The sequence below is a fragment of the Amaranthus tricolor genome, chromosome 2 (assembly GCF_026212465.1).
Source record: "Amaranthus tricolor cultivar Red isolate AtriRed21 chromosome 2, ASM2621246v1, whole genome shotgun sequence".
NCBI lineage: Eukaryota > Viridiplantae > Streptophyta > Magnoliopsida > Caryophyllales > Amaranthaceae > Amaranthus > Amaranthus tricolor.
In genome coordinates this window covers 16,055,852-16,078,079 of record NC_080048.1, presented here as the reverse complement: position 1 = coordinate 16,078,079, position 22,228 = coordinate 16,055,852, and the positions used below count along the sequence as shown (strand labels likewise).

At 33.8% G+C, this 22,228-nt stretch overlaps 1 protein-coding gene across 1 annotated transcript in view; it reads left to right on the top strand.

Annotated features, from left to right (window-relative positions):
• Window positions 1-16,920, top strand: part of LOC130805045 (probable protein arginine N-methyltransferase 6) — a 29,223-nt gene extending 12,303 nt beyond the window's left edge. Inside the window, exons 6-13 of the mRNA XM_057669646.1 lie at window positions 3,719-3,787; window positions 3,947-4,024; window positions 4,162-4,240; window positions 5,859-5,953; window positions 9,770-9,854; window positions 11,108-11,310; window positions 16,488-16,606; window positions 16,696-16,920. Of these exons, the coding sequence (XP_057525629.1) occupies window positions 3,719-3,787; window positions 3,947-4,024; window positions 4,162-4,240; window positions 5,859-5,953; window positions 9,770-9,854; window positions 11,108-11,310; window positions 16,488-16,606; window positions 16,696-16,738 (771 nt within the window). The 3' untranslated portion in view covers window positions 16,739-16,920. The remainder of the gene's footprint in view (window positions 1-3,718; window positions 3,788-3,946; window positions 4,025-4,161; window positions 4,241-5,858; window positions 5,954-9,769; window positions 9,855-11,107; window positions 11,311-16,487; window positions 16,607-16,695) is intronic.
• Window positions 16,921-22,228: the final 5,308 nt, after the last annotated feature.

Sequence of the window (22,228 nt, the reverse complement as noted above, 5' to 3'; positions counted from 1 at the left end):
TATACTATGAGGCAGTAGGTTATTAATACAATTATAAATTTTTTGTTTAGGTATATTATTACTCAAATTTAATTAACAATGTTACACCATTTAATAAATAAACAATTTCTAGTAATTTGATAAATTAGTAAATAATTAATAATTAGCTTAATGAAATTATATCAAAGTTCTAGAAGTCATATACCACATTTATTTGGACATTTAAACTTATAAAAGTCATGTATGGTATTTTATTATTCTCTATAGACATTTTATCGATAAATAAAATAAAATCGGTTTAAAATTATTTAAGTCCGAATAAAATAATGTAAAAATTTTATGATGTTCTAGAAACTATTTTAAGGGATATTAAATTTTAAATCACCATTATAAATTACTTGGGGTATTTTTAATAATTAACGTCATTATTTTACCGATAAAACAAATAGAATTTATTTAAGTCAATATATGGTCACAAAAATCCATATAATTTTTTTTACATGTATCTACTGTTTATATGAGTGTCTCACAACATTTTCATGTCCAAAAGACGTCATTTAGTATTTATTTTATAATTTACTGTTTTCTAACTTACCGATTATTAATAACCGAGTAAAAATTATTAAGGTCCTTAAACGTCAACAAACTTCCCAAAATTTTACCAATTGTAGTTATTGTCAATATGAGTATGTGATATAAATTTCAAGTCTATATTTTTATATTTGGTAATTATTTTATATTTTACTATTTCACAATTTACCGATAAACAATTTAACGATCACTCAAAAATCATAAAAAATTCCAAAATAAATATATTCTGGCCAAATCTTGTTAGAGACATTATAATATGGTTTTATTAATTATTTTTGATCATCAAGAGTTTATCTAATAGCATGTTTCATAATATGAGTATTTAACACCTTAAAATCCATTAAAATATCATTTTAACGTATAAATTTCAACAAAAATATCCAAGAGATTTTCTTAACATGTAGCTACTGGAAATTACTTTTAAAATGCATTTCAAATATTTTCCAAGTCCATATAACCATTTTCATCACAATTACATTCACAAAGTAGTGTTAATCATGCCTTTAAACATACAACAATTTATAAAATTAACATGCATGATGCCTACAATAATATACATGTGATAAATCATTTCATACTCAAAATTATCATTTTGATATGATTTTTCAAGATTTAAGAACTTCTCTTTCGGAATTTTATTTTTTTAAAAACAAGTTTATACAAAACTTTCCCACTTGTTCTTAAATCCTGTAAAAAATCAGCCCATGTGACATAACTCGATCTTTAGCTCCAAAAATACTCCTTAACCTTTGGTACAACTTCTCAATAACTAAGATCCAACTTTCTTTGATATTTTGCTACTTTGGAGATTGATTACTGTTGAGCAACACTTGTTGAACAAGTCCCACAACTTGACAGTTTTTGGTCTATTCTTAGTGGATTTCTTCAAGATTGGTGTCTATGGAAAACTCTTGAAATGAAGATTATTTTTATGAAATATTTGAGTTTCTAAACATAAATTTTCAGAAGTTTGGATGGGTTTTTTAAAGAAAATTTGATGAGAAAAGGTGTTTTTGCTAGGAATTGTAAGATTGAACATCTATTGTGCTTATGGATGAATTTAGGAATAAAATGAAGAGTGAAAGAAGGTTGATGGAGTTGAAAATTTGGACAACAAATATGTCTTGATTTATCATGTTTGCATATTTGTTATGATGGTGTTTTTGGGTTAGAACAAAAGGGGCTTTGGGTAGAGAGTTTAGTGGAGTGTGTAAGTGGGTTTTGGGGCTAAAAGAGGGGTAGTGTGGCAGCTTGGGGCTGGCTGTTTTGGGGCTGATTTGAGGTAATTTTTTATCCTCAATTTGGTCTAATATGGTGTAAAAAAGGTTAATCTAAGATAGTTTAAAGTTTGGGTAAAAATTGTTGTACATGTAACAAGTTATGTAACTTGTATTTCATGTGTAATAATCACTTTTATATATGTATGAAATGCTTAATTTATTCCCAACATGGGTAAATAAAGTTTTTGATTTAAGTATTTTAATTTTTTCCAAATTGTTGTGGGTAATTGCTCAATGTTAAGTTTTACCTCCAAAGTTGACGTTACTTCTTACGATTCATAACCACGTTAAAAATTAACAAGTTTCTAATCATCGTAGAAGTTTTTTTTTAATTACTACCATCACTAATTAAAAATATTTTAGACGTTAAATTCAAGATTAAAATGAGATTAATTTCTTCGACTGTTTCAATCAACTCCAACTCATCTGAAGGAGGGAAAAGATCATCTATATTTGGAAGATCTATTTGTAAATCAAACATACTCTCAATATCTTCATCCTCCGAATTTAACTCCCTTCCCCAATTAGGATATGTTGAAACAAAAATCGTTGGAGAAGACCATGACCAAAACATAGGCCGAGACAATAGCGGAATCATCCGCGTTGTGTGTATGTGTACTGCTGCACTTAAGACTATGTTGTGTATTTTTGGGTAATGATGTCTTGCGTCTCCTGTGCATGAAGCGCACAAGGTAAGGTGCAACCTCCAGCACTGCATAGCCTTTTGAACTTATGTTCCAAGTGCCTGGTTGGGTTGTTGAAGTCTTGTAGAACATGGCAGCTTTGTTGTTGAATTAGCTGAAACATTAACCCATAAAATATTAAGTCTTTGTGTTGAATTAATTATAGCAACATCTTGATTGTAATTCCTGGAAGACCATGATTTATGTGCTTCACACTAAACAGTGATTTATGGTTGTTTAAATGGTATATTTCATGAATTTATTGGGCAAGATGCATGTGCTGTTTTCTTTTGCTTCTAGCTAGTGATTGTACCTGCATGTAGTTCATTCAAGGTATAGCTAGAGAAAAATTTGAAAATTTACCAAAAATCTAATGATTTTTAGTTCTTTGGTCCGGTCCGGATTATGATGGACTAAAGTAAAATGATTAATTAAATCATGTGCATTTCTTATTTATTGAAGTTGCATACTACGTTCGCTACAAATGATCAATCATAAACAACCTTGTTTTTAGTTTTATCACTAACAAGGGTAATGTTGCATATATTTGACCCCCGAAACCCCACCCTAGTTGGAAGCTACTTAATGGAAATGGGTAATGGAATGTTGTGACCAAAAATCTAATGATATAACGGTGAATTCTGAAGAACCAAATAAAAATGAGGCAGTTCCATTATAATTTGTTTCTAACCTGATAACACAAAATGTAAAAAAGAAAGCATCTGTTCTACAGTATCTTTCAAATACCTTATTATATATACACATATTTATATATCTCATTAAAACGGGTAATGGAATGTTGTGACCAAAAATCTAATGATATAACGGTGAATTCTGAAGAACCAAATAAAAATGAGGCAGTTCCATTATAATTTGTTTCTAACCTGATAACACAAAATGTAAAAACGAAAGCATCTGTTCTACAGTATCTTTCAAATACCTTATTATATATACACATATTTATATATCTCATTAAAACGGCCATTGGGACGAAAAATCATGTTTATTCTCACCTTTCAAAACCTATTTCACGGATGACTTTTTTAACTTATTTTTTAACTTGTGCGTTAATACTCACTTTGTTTAATGATCCTTCTGAGTAATTAAAATTTTAACATCTTTTTTAAAGGTATATATGGGTTTTAACTTCACATGTAAAATACTCTAATTTGTATCTTTGTGCAGGATGTGGAGATCAACGAGGAGGTTGATGTTATAATATCTGAATGGATGGGGTACATGCTTCTTTATGAGGTTAAGATTCAAACATGTGTGTCACAATTATGACATTTGTGGTTAGATGTGTATTTTCTGTACTGAGACGTTCATATCTGACATTCTGACCCTTCCAGATATTAAAGCTTCTATAATTTGTTGTTGCTGGTGCATTTCAAGTCTTATTTGTTTCTGTAGAGCATGCTTGGAAGTGTGATTACTGCACGAGACCGCTGGCTGAAGCCTGAAGGTCTTATCCTTCCTTCACATGCAACGGTATGCGCTTTCTTGTTCTCTATCATTTAATATCTAATACCTGATGACCGTTTTTTTACTGCTTGAATTGCTCTTGTTCGGTTGTGATCATTTCATGACTGTTTTCTATATCTGTTTTTCAATGTGATTTCTTGCAGTTGTATATGGCTCCTTTTACACATCCTGATCGATTCAGTGAAAGCATCGATTTTTGGCGAAACGTTTACGGAATTGATAGTTAGTATCCTTTACAACTTTTTTTTTCCTGGCTGAAGTCTTCAGAATTGTTGTGTATTTTTTGGAGAAAGAAATTTTTTGGAATGGTTCTTATATGTTTTCAATTATGTCCACCAGCCTTTCTTTTTTCTTTTAAATAACTTGATCTGTTTTTCCTCTCTAGACTGCATGTGATGGATGATTTGTATCCTGAAATCAACTTATCTTAGATCTGATCTTCATGTTGTTGGATACTAACCTAAAGTTGGACTATTATCTTAACTCTTGTTTGCTTTGTTGATTTGTCTCTTACATTGATGTGGAGATGTATTGACTCACAAGGAACTATTAAAGGAAACATAATTCACCATGTGGGCACATGTAGGACCCAACACCATGGGGCTTAAATGTTTTGCTAAAGCTTACAGTCTGTCCTTGAATCGGTGGAAGAGCCAGTGGCTTGCATGGTTGTGATGCAGTAACTCATTCGCAGCCTCATGCTGACTTTTTCGCCTCTGCCTTTTTTACAATGTATTTGTTTCTTCAGCAAACATATGCTATGTGATTCTTATATTCTTTCAAAGCATTATTTGACCACTAGTCATTCTTGTTTCTATTGAATATGATAACACGGAGTTTTTATGTCTGTGTCTGCGCTCTTGAATATTGTAATAATCCTCACTAAGTGTCTAACAAATTTTCTTTTTGTTAAATGACAACATTCCATGTTTGAAATGGCAAATGAACATTCTCGCTCTCTTTAATAGGCTCATTCAAATGATCTCTCTTGACTTTGGTTAAAAGAGATTGTATTTAACATTTCATTCAAAACCTTTATCATGGGAGAACTGGTGCATATATTATGAACTCTCCTATGAGGGCGTTACCATTCGGTTTTATAACTATTTTCAAATCATCAATTAATACCATGGAATAAAAATGAGGTCATTTCATTACATAGTGGTCGCTTTGTAATGAATTTTATGCTTATCGTTCCAAGAAAACCACTTATGTAATGCTTTTAAATTATAGAGTAACAACAATTATAAAATGTTTTTCTTACCCATTAATAATCTTTTCTTTTTTTTAAAATATAAATTAGGTTTTCTAAGGTCGTTTATAAGCTTTAAATTGAATATACGTTCTAGAAAACTTTAATTGATAAATTATTTTGTTTTGAGTTCAAGATATCACATTACGCCGAGAAACAAGTTGTAACATTGCAAAGTGTTGCGTCATTGCGATGACATCCGCTATTTTTATCTAATGTTCATACATCAAAAGGATAACTTCAATTGTTGAACAAAATTTGTTGCTAATCCGTGACATTACCACTTGCAAATCTTTTATTGGTTGAATTTCGTGAATTTTTAATTGGTGCTTGCTATTGCTAAGGCATTGACTTTAGCATTCAATTAAGTTGGATTTATATGCTTGTCTTGGAAATCATCTAATTGCATAGATGTTTATGGTCACATGGGCAAGCTAGTGGCTATGTGGCAAGCTATTATTAAAAAGAAAAAAAAGATGTTCAAGTTATTATTTTTTTAACTGTCCCATTTGCAAGCTTTTTCATAGACAGAGGTGGCAGTTTTGCTAGCATTTCTTTCTTATAATATTCTCATTTTTGTCTCACCAGTGTCAGCAATGGTTCCACTTGCTAAACAATGTGCATTTGAAGAGCCAAGTGTGGAGATTATATCGGGTGAGAATATCTTAACGTGGCCCCATGTTGTAAGTCCCTTTCTATTCGATCACATTGTATGTTTGGTGTTCACAACTTTGGTTGCATTACAATGAAGGTTTTAGGCTCCTTGCATTTCTTGGTTAAGATCTTCCCTTTTTAGATGTTTTTTGGAGTAGTACTCTTATTTGATGTTCACTTGTCTTGTTCTTTAAATCATGTTTGAGGTATCCCCCTGTACATATTTTAACAATTTAACTAGTTTAGTTTTTAAGAAAGGGAATCATGTTTATGAAGTTTATGAACTTGTAGGGTTTGTTATAGACTTCCCTAATGCTCGGGATGTAGCATAATGTTTTTATTACTCTAAGATGAGCATGTTGTCATTTGCTTACTCTTTGACCTGAAACCACAACTTGTGGGCTATTTGTTCATTGCCCCTTATAAGCTATGTCTAGCCTTCTAAAGCTTATTAGGGTAAGTTGTCTAAGTGTGTAGCTTTTTTGAAATTTGAGCTAAGTGTTGTGTAGAATCTAAATATGCTAGACTAACTTCTCAATATCAAGAACATGCTAACTTCTTTAACATTTGGCACACTTTCTTAATCTGGAAATTCTTGTTTCTTTACAAGAGATATTTACAAGTAAAATTCTAGAACTTGATCTAGAATATGATTCCTAAAGCATTTTACACTTGACTTATATTTACATTATTCAAGAACATTATAAAAAAAATAACGCCTCTCATATTGTATCGAGTTATGAAGATTTTAAAATATACTGAGTCTGAATCAACAAAGTTTGTGTAAAAAAGTGTAGGTCTATGCTCGTCCAAGAAATATCTCATCATTTCAATTGTCCACATCACGCCCATTGTTGATCATTATGACCATTGCCACAATCACAATTGTAATAGCATATTACATTATGTTTAAGAGCATTCTAGATAAATCTACACACTTTCAAAAGTGTTCAAGGAAAATTGGCCTTATAATACATGTTTAATAAGTGTGGAAAAAATTTGCGTATGTCAAAAAAACTGTAGCAACAATTGTGATATTACGGTTATGGCACCTCGCGGTGTTACAATTAAAGCTTGAAATCCATTCATCATAGTAATTCAAGTTTACTAGAACTATATTTATATCAAAGCGTATAATGGAACTTAAATGACCTAATACAATAAAGATAATAATGATTAATATGCTTGAATGACAACTTATAAAGGTTCTTATTCCATGATATTGCGGTTTGGTAAGATCCAAATTCGTTGAGCGGTCGTGAAGGACCTTATCTCTATTCCATGCTCTTAAGTTACCACGAGATTTTCCAGAATCCAAAGGTTTTATATATTCCTGAAGTCCTGAAGGACCACATGCTGACATTAATGCCTAATAAATAACAGTGAATGTCCATTGGCGGTGAAAAACCTATTATATATTGATATCCTTATAGGGTGGGTGCTCCAAAGCACCTATAGAAATCAACCATACATGGGGTGTTAGGATATGAGCTGTAATGTTTTCCTTCACCAAGTTTCTAAAAGAACCCCATAGCATCGACCCTCAAAAGTCCACAATTGTCTCACCATAATCATCATATGTCTACATTTGGTATCTTTTTTACTTAGGTTTTCTTTATAGTTTGGTATCTTTTTTTAGATTAAATCGATCACCTAAAACTTCTTAGATGTCCCTCTCGTAAGATGCCACAATGATTGTGAGAGCCTAGTCAAGTCGTGTGACTCACCTCTTGAGTTGATGTATGTTCTGCATTAGCATGGTATGGCTTCACCATGATAATGTGCACACCATATGAGTCTTGAGCTTTTTGAGGAGCTTTGGCGACTTTATGAACGATCTGGAATTATTGTTACTCGAAACACTATTTATTTCGGTATGTCATTTGGGAACGAGAACGTGAATTGCAACCTAAAGTGACTATGAAATTGATTTTTTGCGTTGAAAGTATATTTTTAAACAAACTTTTCATCTCTAAGGCTTCATCTCTTCCATTGCCTTTCTTTTTACTCATTGAATTTATACATGGAGCCCATGTTGGATGAACTTTGAGTGATTGGAGTTGCATTTTGCTCGTTGTTTCTGGGTCACGATACAGTGTGATGTTTTATGTTCCACACATCCTCGAAAAATAATTATATTTCTGTTACTAAGGCTTTTTGCACGTTGTGGAAGACCTTGAATAGTTGTGCCAATAACTTAATCATGACTAGGTTACCTACATGTTACTCCTTTAAGCGTTTTGCTTATCGGCCCATTTCTTCACCTTCTTTGATGCATAATCCAAGTATGCCTTGGTTTATTAGAGTTGCTAATGCTTTCTTTTTCTAACTTAGATGTTGTTGGGCTACTAACCTTGTGATCCATTGCCACGATATGTGACATTTAAGGTTGTCTCACCATCACAATTTTTTAGTGGCTTTGATTGAGCATTGCACGTTGAAAAAGAATTGAGCCATATCCATGAACTTGGTCCAATTTCGTTACTTGACAAGGATTATCTTCTTATCACTTTGAGGATTTCAAGAATATTTTAAGATGGTCTCTTTTTCCTTGGGAATATCCATTTGTACTATTTACCTTTGTTTAAGGCTTTGGCATTGTCGTATAATTTACCTTTGTTTAAAATTCCAGCCTAGTGGCTTGCTAATTTTAGTTGCTTGTTTCTGTGTACCATGTACTGAGATGTAGTTGTATAAACTCTTGCAGTTAATGAGGCTCCAGTATACTCTGCACTGTTGATTATTGTAAGCCTGGAAATTTTGTTCTAAAATTAAATTGATGGGGATCCTTTAGTGGGAGAGAAATGTTTAGTATATTGCAGTCACCTTTTAAATTTCGTCCTCACCCAAACTGTGGAAATGAGGAAAAAGAAAGAGCCTTAAAAGCAAGAATTTGCTCAACTGTACTAAGAATATACTCCCAGGTTCGCATGTTAGGATGCAGTGATGAGCATGATGGTGGGCATGCTTGGTTTCCAAATATCAAATCTTGGTGATACTTTTTGTTGTGTAAGTGACAGGAGTGATGCTCAGCAATTGAATATGAGTCTCTTATGGATGGTGACGTCCTCTGTTGAGATACACTTGAAGGATTGGTCGCCAACCAATGTATATTATTTTTCAAACCGGTCTTAAGAATTTCTGTGTTTGGAGTATAAGAAGGATAGTTGTTCCTTCTCAACTCGTCTTAGTTAACAAACTTTTTTGAACCATGGACATATAAGATTGAAATGTGCAGTAGATCTTTCCATTGAATAGAAATGCTATTTCAAGCATTGGGAAGGTTACTAATGCCAATTAAGTAAATTTATTCTGGGTAAAAAAAAAACTAGAATAGGTTTAAATACCAGTTGAGTAATTGGGAAATTACTATTCTTGGGAATTGGGAGAGCAACTAGTATCTTGCAATTCAGAGTCCGTGGAAAGCTTAATCCCTTCCTCCCTCTACGTTTCCCTTCATAGGTTTTTAATATAATCACCCACTCTGCTGGAGAATGGAACTGTTGAAGCTTGTTCTGAAATTTTCTGATCCAATTATTTAGAGGAGGGTGCATTGACTTTTGTGACATTCCAGGGGTTTGGATTTTCTTTTATTTTTGTTTTTTCGTTTCCAAACCCTAGCATTCCTTTTAAGTAGTTACCTACAATAAGCCTTTAAGCTACTTGCAGTTTGGAAAAATGACAAACATGAATTGATACCGTAAAAACCAATTATATTATCATTGTATATTTCTTTGCTGCTTGTTTTATTTTTTTTGTTTTTTAATTTTAAATTTCAGTATTTTGAGATTGCTGACTGATGTTTATCCTTGTATATCATATAATGTTTAGCGTTTCTTGTGTAGGTGAAGCATATAAATTGCTATACCACTACTCTGTTGGAGCTAGAAACAGTTGAGGCAAAGTTTAGATTGCAGTCTATGATGAGAGGTAAGAAAAGTTGGATTTGTTTTGTCTAAAGATAAGCATTGTTTGAATCATTATAGAGAAGATATTTTTAATGGATGTGATTTTAAATATGATCTCAATTTAGAACCCTGTCATTGTGGCTGCACAAATTATGTACTTAATTAGATCCTTTGGCTGAAAACATATGGACTAACAGTAATAAATGGTTCATTAAATTATTTGCACTTATTTATTTGAAATTGATGTTGGTCAAACAAAAAATTCTCTTTTTTATTGCATAGGTAAGCTTGTATACATCCAATACCCTCAAAGGCCTCAAACTGTGCCTAGGTTAAAACCATCTATCATAATTGAGATAATGGAGAGTTTGTTACTTTGCTTTAATCCACATTTTGACCATCAGAGAAAGAGTACAAGTTCTTCTTAGACAGAATGTAGAATAAATAGTGTAACTAGTTACTTTGAATCTCATCATTGAAATTACTCTTAAAGCTGTCGGACATGACTAACGATGAGAGGATCCAATCCGCACTAATAATTACTCCTTATGTTCCTAATCCGAATATGGAGTTTGAGTGGTTTTTTTGGTTGAGGTGGAACCACTGAAAATAGTACAAAAGTAGGGATAAAACTTGGGGAAATGTAGATAAATGAAAAGTGTGTATAAAATAGTGGGTAAAAGTAAAAGAAAAATCAGTGGATATTGGAAACGGATGACTCCCAAGTAAAACATCCACACGGAAGCTCTCAACTCTCAAATCTTAAAGAGAAATCTTTTCTCTCTAGATATTGGAAACTGATGGTAGTTTTAACTATTATCTTCAGATAAAAGTAGTTCCTTTAGATGAGCTGACTAAATAAGTACTCCAGTTATCCACGTTTTTATGCATGTAAAAGTTAAACACGAAACATGTATTTAGAGATTTGGATGACCGTCTACAAAAGGATTTGTCGGAATTGATTGTCTTCCTATGATATGATATAATCCCCCATTCCGGTCGCTGAATATTTGGGGAGCTGCAGTTTAATATCCTTTAAGAAACTCTGGGCACCCTAATATTTTCCCGTCCGACCATTAAAGATATTACTTCAGATAAAGGTTATTATCCTCTCAGTTATTACTTCAAATTGTCGGAATTGTATTTTGTCCTTTCTGTGTCCATAATAAGTTGTGCATAATATGCAGTTATTTATAACATGCTGCTACTTATCTGTGTGCACCAAGCCACCTACTTTTCTAATTTGACTTGTATCCCTTGTTACTTGTATTGCAGCTCCACTTCATGGATTTGCATTCTGGTTTGATGTTGAATTTGGAGGACCTGCCAATGTAACTGCAGCCAATGGTGCTTCACACAACGATAAAACTCCCAACAATAATTGTGAGAATGGTGGAAAGAGAAAGAGACACAGAAGTCCTAGTGAAGGACTTGTCTTATCTACTGCCCCTGAGGATCCACCAACTCATTGGGAACAGGTACTTGACGTTTCCTACGTTTTAATTATTTTAAGTTGTTTAAGGGCAGACACCCAGGAAGCTGGTGTTAGAACTGAAGCCTTAAGGTTTTATTCACTTTTTACCTACGTAAAATTGGATGCCAAGCACCTATGCAAATAAATCTGACAGCTAGTTTGTCACCCATCCACGAGGTGATTTTATGCAATGTGATATTAATGCCTTTGTGTAGTATCAGTATCAACAGAACACACTTATGTTAGGTGGCGGTATTCAGTTTATCCTTCTATTTGTAGGTTCATTATGTACATTGATCGTACTCTTTGGTTAGTTCTCACTCCTCAAATTCAGTATTTTCTTAATCTATGAAGTTTTCCCTCTCAAGCTTTTCTCTAGAGCCAGAGGTTCAGAATAATTCAAATATGATATTTCTAATTTCTCCACTTTTCTGTGATTCCCTTTTGTGAATCTTGGTTTCTTTTTTTTTTTCTCTCTATTCTCAGATGCATCACTTATCTCAACACTTCCTCTTCTATAACCTTTCCCTATCTCATGTTATCTATCACAGGATCTAAAGAACGTTTTGTCCGTACAACAGCTTTTTATATACTTGAATCACTTAATGTTCATGACATAATGGAATATTCAGAAGCCAAATACAATGTTGTGTATTTTTTTAGCGAATAAGATTAGGAACCACATATTATGCACTCTAACTTGGCGCAAGTTTGGTGATGTGGTTGATTTTGCATGGTGTTGGACACCAATGGAGCTTTAAATTTGTTGGAGGAAAGTAAAACTAGAGAGTTTGTAAGAGAAGAAGACAAGTGATAGAAATATTGTGTTTCTTGTAATAAAGTGATGAGTATAAAATCCCTTTATATAGGGGTTCTACTAGTAATGTGATCTTTGAAGAGTCACCACCTTTGGCCTTTGACATACATATATAAACTCCAACTCTTTATGTTCTTTTATACATTTACTTCATTAATAAAAGCATAATAAGAGTCTATAATCATACTCAAGGTATCTAAACCATACCAAGTCTCAATAACTAACACTCCTTTAGTCTTCAATTCAAGCAATTCTCATAGGTTCTCGAATCTTTCTTTTGGAAGCGCTATGGTGAAAATGCATGATAATTGACCTTCTCCATCAATCTGAACTAGGTTGACTTCATTGTAAAGCTTCTCTGACAAAATGATATTTGACTTTAATATGGTTTGTCTTGCGATGAAAGATAGTATTATTAGAAATTTTTATTGTAGTATTACCGTCACGATGGATTATTGTAGCTCCTCCTTGAGCTCACTATTCTTAGCCATATTGCTTGATTACAGCTTCACAAGGTGCAATTTATTTTGCTTCTTATGTAGATTAGACTATTATATCTTGTTTAAAAGATGACTAGGAAAATACTCCATTTTCTAGTGTAAAAGCGTAGCGTGAGTTGCTCTTCATATCATCAATACACCTAACCTGCTCACTATCTATGAAATCAACTACTTTTGGACTAGTAGTCATGGTCTGAAACTGAATATCATAGCCAAAAGATTTCTTCACATACATTAAGAGTCTCTTTGTTGCTCATAGGTGAAGTTTTCTAGGACTTAGCATAAATCTTGATACGAACTTGCTGTAAACATAATATTTGGCCTTGTTGTAAAAAGATAAAAAAGCTTCCTATCGTACTTTTGTAGATTCTCTAATTTGCTTTCTTATTTCCGTCTCCCTTACACAAATTTTGATTTACTTGAAGGACAATTGTGGCAAGATTGCAATTCTCTAGCATAAACTTCTTCAAAAGACATTTTGCATACATCTTTTGGCAAATAAGATTCCTTTTGAACTTCGATCAACTTTAATTGCTAGAAAATAATTGTGGAGTCCTATGTATGTTATCTTAAATTCTTGCATCATTTTCTTTAATTCTGAATCAAATCCTAGTTGTTGCATGTGATGATTAGGTCGTCCACATACAAGGATAGAATTGGAATATCTCCATTTGAACGAGTCTTCACATTGAAATACACTCAGAGTGACTTTTCACAAATGCTGTTAAGTGAAATAATCATCAATTTAAGACTTTCTTTAACATCAATACTTCGTCTCCATGCTCTTTTGCTTCAAACCCTTGGGGCTGTTAAATATAGTTCGCTTCTTCTAGGTACCCATTGAGGAATTCATATGTGACATTCATTTAAAGTACCTTCCATCCCTCCGAGGTGGCTAAAGTTTATATTACTTGAATAGTGTCATGCCTTGAAATAAGTGCAAATGTCTCATTGTAATCGATGTTGAACTACTAAAAATAACCTTTCTCGACAATTCTTAGCTTTATACGTCTACACAAAAATAGTCTTAATCTTGTAGATCTAATTAATTCCAATGGCTTTCTTATGAGGTAGCTTCTCCACAAGTATCCTTGCTATATTCTTCTTAATCATCTTCTCTTTTAACATTGCAGCTTTCCATTCTAGATATTCAGTCGGTACAATGGTTTTTATATACATGCTCAAAATCTTCAATCTTATGTATCTACTTCTGAAAACATAGCATACAACTCAGTGATATGCTTTTATCCTTTCAGATACTTAGCATTCTTATCTTTTAATTCTGGTTTTGGAGTTCTAATTCGGACAACGTACTAGGTGACCCATTTTCTTGTTGTCGAACATGTCATGATTGGATGCCTAAGACCAATTCAATGCAAGACTTTTATCATTCCTATGAATCTTGCTATTTCTTTCCGAGGATGAATAATAATACTGTAAGTATCACCTCTAAAATGAACTATGTAACCATTTCTCATCAATTGCGGTACTTACAAGACTTCCTTGATCTGTTTTCCTCCTTTGTGAGTTTCTATAGGAATTGTGTCTTTGCCATTTGAATTAACCTCATCTCCATTCCCTAATCTGATAGGAATTTTGACTGAAGTATTAAGTTGAGTAAAATTAGATTAATTTTTGGTCATATCGTTACTACACCCACTATTAATAAACCATCCATCAGTTAATTCTTGGCCATCTTCATGTACATTGAACAATTGACGGACTCCTGAAACTTGTGCTTGTGCATGTGCTTAATTATGCTTCCTTTTCCAATCTTTCTCTATATAGCCGAACTACTTGTAATGATTGCAATGAGGCTTGTATGTCCATCTACAATCATTTCTAAGTGATATTCTTCTACAAGTTCCACATGGACATAACTTGTCTTTCTATTTTGTTGCATTTGCTCCTTTTGCAGAACAGGACTTAGAAGCGTTTCCGACTTCCTGCTTCTTGTCATTCTTGTTTTCATGGCCGACTCTAAAATGCTTCTTTTCTCTTCTATTTACTCTTTCTTCTTAAGCCTATATCATACCTACCCCCTTTAATATTGTTAGAGTTAATAAGTCCTTTGTGCTTTCTATTACACCAGCTGCACTATTATGTTTCGGTCATGGTACTTAAGATTTTGTTGAGAACCTCTTTTGTAGTCTCATCTCCATACATCTTTTGATTGACTACATCCGATCCTTGTATAGTAATCATTGGCATTTTCTCTATACACCATACTCAAATTCCCAAAATTTCCTGAAGTTTTGTTGATCTTTCCAATTTATTGAAACTCTTTCTTCAAAGTATCTCATGTTCTTTGAATGATCTCCTTCACGGAAAATGGTATACTTCATGGCATTTGGAAGGATTTGCAAAGCACTTTGGTCTTTAGTGATAGCTTCTTTGGAGTTGCAACTGCGCTCCACCATCAACCTGATAAAATGTGGTGTTAGCCTTAGGATCACTGTTCACTACTTCCCACAAATCTCTAGCTCTTAGACTATTTTTTATTTTGACACTCCAAAATCATAACTCGCTCCACTGAAATGGGAATTATATTCTGTTTGAGGGTCATAGATGTTGAAGATGAAGAAGCCATGTGTTCAAATTTTTTGTGTTTGAGTTTTTTACGTGGATATATGCTGAAGTGATGCTTAGAACTTATGGCTCTTAATACCAATTGTTAAAGGAAGTAGAGACTAGGGAGAATTTGTAAGAGGAGAAGATTAAAGCAATCGAAAAATTGTGTTTGTTGTAATAAACTGATGATTACAATGTCCCTTCATATGGGGACTGGAAGTGGCCTACTATTAATAGTGACCTTTGAAGAGTGACAACCTTTGACCTTTCACATACATATAATAACTCTTAACGTTTCATGTTCTTTTATGAATCAGACTTATACATGTACTTTATTAATAAAAGCATACTAAAGAGTACGATCATACTAAAGGTTTCTAAACCATATAGAAGTGTCGTTAACTAATAAACTTCAACGAAAATTGGATAGTTAACATGATAAAAGCCTGACCTTATTTTTGTAGCCTTCAACGATTTAACATCTCTACCAAGTTACATAGCATCTTTTGCAAGAAGAGTTTGAACGCAGCTATTTCCAAACAAACGCTACATCTATCTTGCAAGGATTCAATTCCTTCGTTTGTGTTCATCATCTGATGGAATCATCCTTTTTTGCTACCTGTCATATGGAACATGATAATGCTATGGCAGGAGCCTTGTACCTCTTATGGTCTCAAGGGTTTCAGCTGTTTGGTGCTTACTGTAGAATCATTTTACAAGAAACTCGATATAGCCCCTACCAAATGACTATCTTCACAAGGTTCTTTTACATTCTCGAAGTTGAGCAGTGTAATTAGTGCTTCCTTTTCTGGGTTTTTAAGATGTCTGAAGAAAAAACGGTCTCTCTATACATGAGATTGCATGACACCACTTCATCCACAATACTTTTTTAGAATTATATTGAATCTTGAGGAAGCTAGATGCTGTCACCGAGTCGGTATAGCCCTTCTTTTTCATTTTAATTCTGCATGAATCTAGCAATTGAATCTTTCAAAGGTTGATCGCCCCCAACAAATACTATATCTTAATGTCCATTGGATCTTGCAGTCAACAAAGAGCTTGAAGAGATATGTTAGCTTTCCTAAGAGAGATGTCCTATGTTTATACGTTTGAGAATAAGACCGCCTAGGTAACTTCACTTAATTATTTGCATACGAGGAATTAGTTGGAGACTTAATACGAAACTATTTAACGGGTTTACACTAGATCATATTAACTGTTCTGTTCGGCTTATTGTCGATCTGTAGTTGGCTATTCTCTTATTTTCAAGTCCATGTTTTTGGGTATTTGCAGACATTGATTTTCTTTTATGAGCCAATAGAAGTAGTGCAAGATCAAATCATTGAAGGATCTGTGACTCTAAATCAAAGCAAGGAAAATAAACGGTTCATGAATATCCATCTTGAGTACACGTAAGTTTATTGACAACACATTTCCATCAGAAGGTTGTAAATTTGTACTGACCAGCAATAATATGATTTTGATTATCTGCAATTTACAGATCAGGTGGTCGGACCTTAGTAAAGGAATCTGTCATGCGCTAACTTTTGTTATCGAGATCTATCATCAGTGTTTTATGCTGCTGTTTGCCGATTCAACCATGACTTTCATTTGAAAGTTCTGTATCGTACTGAAGTTCTGAGAATGAGGAAAATAGTTCGGGTGTAGATTGTATTGTCAACATGAATTTATGTGGACTTTGTGCTTTTTTTTTTTTTTTTTTTTTTTTTTTTTTTTTTTTTTTTTGCAAGTTAGGATCACCCGTGGGTAATTTTTGCTCATATTGTTTTGAGTTGATTCTTGTCATGACTCATGAGGCGATTATATTCTTTGTGATCCTGATTAGAATGTTCATATCTCAAATCTTTCACCATTAGAAAAAGAGCAGTTATTATCAGGCTTCAGTTTTAACTGATTTGAGTCTTCCAATTCTATGGTTTAAAACAAGTGATTGCAATTCTACTAATTATAGATTAAGGGAAAGAATCTAATTTTAACATTTCCCTGCCCCCTTGTTACAATTTCATATTAGCACTTATATGGATCTTTGATGTTTTCAATTTTCATACAATCTTTATATACACAACCGATAGTGATATTTTTACACACATGTCACAATCGGATGGGAGTATTTGAGAAAGGAGAAAATAATTATTAGCAACTCTTGTGAGATGGTTCCTTTCGAAAATTTGAAAAAAATAAGATCATTTAACAACTTAATTTCAAAAATAAGCTTCGTGAAAACTTAATTCCTAAAATAAGCTTTCGTACATCCAAACCTAGCCTCGGTGAATATCGTTGTTATTAACAGCGAAAGACCAAAAAAAAATAAAATAAATAAAAGGCCTAAATTGCTGTTACTAACAGCGATTTAAGGAGTTGACCAGGTCAACTCCTTAAATCGCTGTTAGTAACAATGATTTAGGCCTTTTATTTTATTTTTTTTACAAAGTAAACTAGCCGTTGTTAATTAGAAAAATAGCCGTTAAGAACTTGAAAATAGCCGTTGTAATGATGTTCTATAAATAACTCCATCATTTTCCTACTTCATTATATGTAATTTACATCATTCTTGTTCTTTTGAATCAATTTATAAAGGTAACATAAGGTATTGTGTTAGTTTTACTCTCAATTTATAAATGTTAATATTATTTTTGAAAGTTCACTTACGTTACTATGTTATATGTATTCCGTAGATGTCAAAGGAGCATTGTATTGAAGAGCTTTGTGATTGTGGTTATGAAGTTGAGATTAATACAGATTGAAGCGACTTCAATCCAGGGCGTGATTTTGTTGCTTGCCCTTTCTACTTGGTTGACGGATTAGGATGCACATACTTTAGAATAATTGTTCCGGAGGGTACTAAATGGCGGAGAGATTTAATAATACGGCTTGAAAAAGAAAAACAAGAGCTTAAAGATGAGGTATTTAATCTAAAAAGACAAATAAATGATATGGCACATAGGAAAGAGGAGACTAAAAGGATTATGAGAAAGTTTAAAAAGCCATCTTAGTTAGTGACGGTAGTTTAACTTAACGAATGAACTATATAATTTGATATGGATTTGTTAAACTTGAATGAAATTGTGTTGAATTTTCGATAGCATTTTTCCTACTTGAATATGATTGTCTGTTTGTTTTTGATTAAATTCATACTGCATTCTTGGCGGAATGATTCATCGCCTAAAAGTCTGAGTACTTAACATCATTTCATTCATAATAAACGTGTGATAATATGATAAAAATATATACATCTACATATATGTTACAATTTATACACAAAAGACCAAATGTTACAAATATTGAGTATGTACAAATGTTTAATATATACAAACAATATTCTAATGCTAATCCTCCTCCTGTACCCTGTCTAACTGTGACGGTTTACGACGCCTTCTACGATCGCATGATGCTCGGGTAGGGGAGGTGATTGATACTGTGATGATGTGGCACCCTGTGAAGACCCGGCACCGTAGTCCGGACACGTTAAGTCAACCTCCTCAAGATGAACGTCGGCATGATGAGGAGATGACCCGTACTCGTACATAATGGTGTGGGGTGCAGTCACTTCCGGAATGAAGTGTTGAAACTGCGTTCCTCGGAGTATGCCTTGGGCAATCTCCCGTACGGGCTCCTCTTGGGAGGAGCTGATGACTTCTGCAATGCCCTGTGCCTGTAGTAAGACTTAAGTATTAATGAAATGTTTAACGTGCAAGTTCTATGGACAATAATCAATGTTGAAGAATACTTACAAAGTGTGTCATCGTCGGTGCTGCGGGAGTGTACTGGGCTGCCGCCATGATACCTTGTGGTGTCATTCATCGACGAGTGATGAAGAGGAACCACGTCATGTAATCTGCCGAAGTAGGTGCACCTACAGCCTCGATCGGCGCACCTTGGGCCAGCAGCTCTAGCATGTGCTCCCAACGAGCGACATGGCGCCAGTTGATCTCGAGCCAGTTCTTTCTCGACCAAAGCAAAGTCAAGCGGGAAGATTCCCTTGTTCCCATCTTGGGTAATCGCAGTCAACAACGAATGGCGATACTTACCATACAAATGTGTTCCGTCAATGGCAATAAGGGGTTTGCAATACTTGAATCCCTCAATAAGATGTTGGAAAGCCCATAACACGCGTTGGAAAGTTCTAATACTAGGACGGACGTACACACCAACATCATTATCTTCCTTAAAGAACCACTCAACTACAGTTCCGTGGTTTGAAACTTACAGTGCCTTCAAGAAACGTGGAAGAAGAGGATAAGAATCTTCCCATGTACCATAGATGGAGAGAAGGGCTTGCTGTTAAGCACACCACGCCCGCTTATAGTTCACTTCAACACCGAATTGGTCTTTCACCATTTGACGCACAACAGAGACTAGGGCTGAACATGGTCCGGTCTGGTCTGGTTTGACAGAAAAATCAGACCAGACCAAAAATTCCGGTCTGGAAATTTTTCAGACCAGACCAGACCAGTCAATAGACCAGACCGGACCAGACCAGACCGTTCTAGAACGGTCTGGTCTGGTCTGGTCTACGGTTTTTTTTTTTTAATTTTTTTTAAAATTTTTATTGAGTGAGAATCTAAGATAAACGATAATCTGTAAACAAAATACATCATCAAATCCAAAACATCACAAATTTTCAATAGTTAAGCACATCACTAATTTTATAATATAGAACATAAAGTAAATTCATAGTAGTCACTAGTCAGCACTCAGCAATAGCGACTTCATCCATGAATATGCATCATTGCATCAAGGAACATCAATAACTGAAGGAGCCAAATTGATCTTCGATAACTCTAAACAACAAAAAAATAAAAAATCAAAAAATATAATTTTATAAAATAAACATAATACTAATCATGATATGAAAGATCACATACCGTTCTCTAGTTGTGCTATATCCTCCAAGTACTCCTCAACTTTTAGAGAAGAAGCACGAAGCCAATCTTGACAAGAAATAAGAGCTTCTGCCATTTTTGGACTTAATGAACTTCGAAATGAATCTAGAACTCGACCTCCAGTGCTAAAGGCACTTTCCGATGCAACTGTGGATACAGGAATGGCTAACACATCACGAGCTATAAGAGAAAGAATGGGAAACCTTGAAGTATTGTTTTTCCACCATGTCAAAATATCAAAGCCATCTCCATCTTCTTCTGTAACCTCATCTAAATACTTGTCCACCTCTGTTTTAGTCAATTCCCATCCTCACGAGACTCTTTGAGTTTTTTAAACTTAGATCTCATAAGTCCTTTTTTTGGAAGACAAGGTTCTACATCTTTGCTAGAACTTGAAGCACCATCACTTTGGTTAGTTGTTGCGGATGTGGAATGAAAGCCTTTGTATTCATTATATAAATCATAAAGGGCATTCTTTACCCGCATACAAACAACAGAAGCATCATTATCTTTTGTGTACATTTGTCTTATCCAGAATTCCGCAGTTTCCCATTTATATCTAGGATCAAGTACAGCAGCAACATATAGCATAACATTTAGTTTTTTAGGATCCCCCCAATACTTATCACACTTCTCTTTCATTCTTTGTGCCATTTCCTTAAACTCATAATCAGGACTTTCACACCATTCTTTTAGCAAACAATCAACATCAGTTATATCATCAAAACAACCATTACAAGTAACATATTGTGAACTAGACACACGCAAAGTTAAATTATAAAACACTTCTAATAATTGAACTAAGCTCTTCACTTGGTCCCAATCATCAGTAGTAGGCTTTTCTAAACCATTTCCATAACCATGGGGATCTAAAAGATGCTCATGAAAATTTGGATCTTCCCCATCATACCTCTCAAATGCCAATATAAACTTCAAAGCAATGCTTAACATCAAATAAGTTGAGTTCCACCGTGTGACCACATCAAGAGACAACATGTTTTTTGATGGAATCTTCTCATCGAAACACACTTATAAAACTTTTCAATTCTAGATGGAGAAGATAAAATAAATTTAACAGCACCTCGAACTCGACAAACCACATCAGTAACTAATTAAAGACCATCATTAACCACTAAGTTCATGATATGAGCAATACATCTTACATGCAAATATTCTCCATTCAACACACTAGTTCCCCATGTTTTGACTCTTGTTTTTAAATAAGAAATTGCAGTGTCATTAGAACTAGCATTGTCAACAGTAATGGTCATCACATTTTCAAGACCCCAAGCAAGCAAACATTTCTCAATTGCCTTCCCAATGGCCTGACCTTTATGACTTGAAATTGGACAAAAGTTTAAGATTCTTTTATTTAACTTCCAATCATTATCAATAAAATGCGCAGTTAAACACATATAATTAATTTTTTGGATTGAAGTCCATGTGTCAGTAGTAAGACATACTCTCCTAAAATTAGTTTTTAAAAAAGATTTTAGTTTCAACCTTTCATCCAAAAACATCTCGTAACAATCTCTAGCAACAGTCATTCTAGAAGGAACTACAAACTTATTTTGCATTTGTGAGCAAAAGTACCTAAACCCCTGGGCTTCAACAAATCTAAAGGGAAGTTCATCAACAATTATCATGAACGCTAAGCCTTTTCTACAAGCCTCATAGTTAAACATCCAACTCTTTATGTGAGCTTCTTGTTCCCCTTGTTCATTAACACTTGATTGAAAACTCAATTGTGTTTGAGTAGCATTTGATTTGTTATTGAGTGAAAATCTAGTACACTTACTTAAATGTGCTCTATAAGTACTAGTCCCATTTACACTAGGATTACACTTATATTCACGACCACAATAGTTACACTTACATTTCTTTTCCATGTTTTTGTTTGTAAATTTGGTGAAGTGATCCCATATGTCGGTCTTGGTTTCACAACTTCTTTCCTTTGTTTGCTCATAACTTTCTCCTTTTTGATTTTATTACCATCCTGATCATCCACTTCATTTACATCGCAAACTAAAAAAGGTTCATCCATCGACATCGCAAACTACAATTGATCATCAACAATCTATTTAGTCTACAAACGAGTAATACCAACATATTAACATTCAACATATCAAA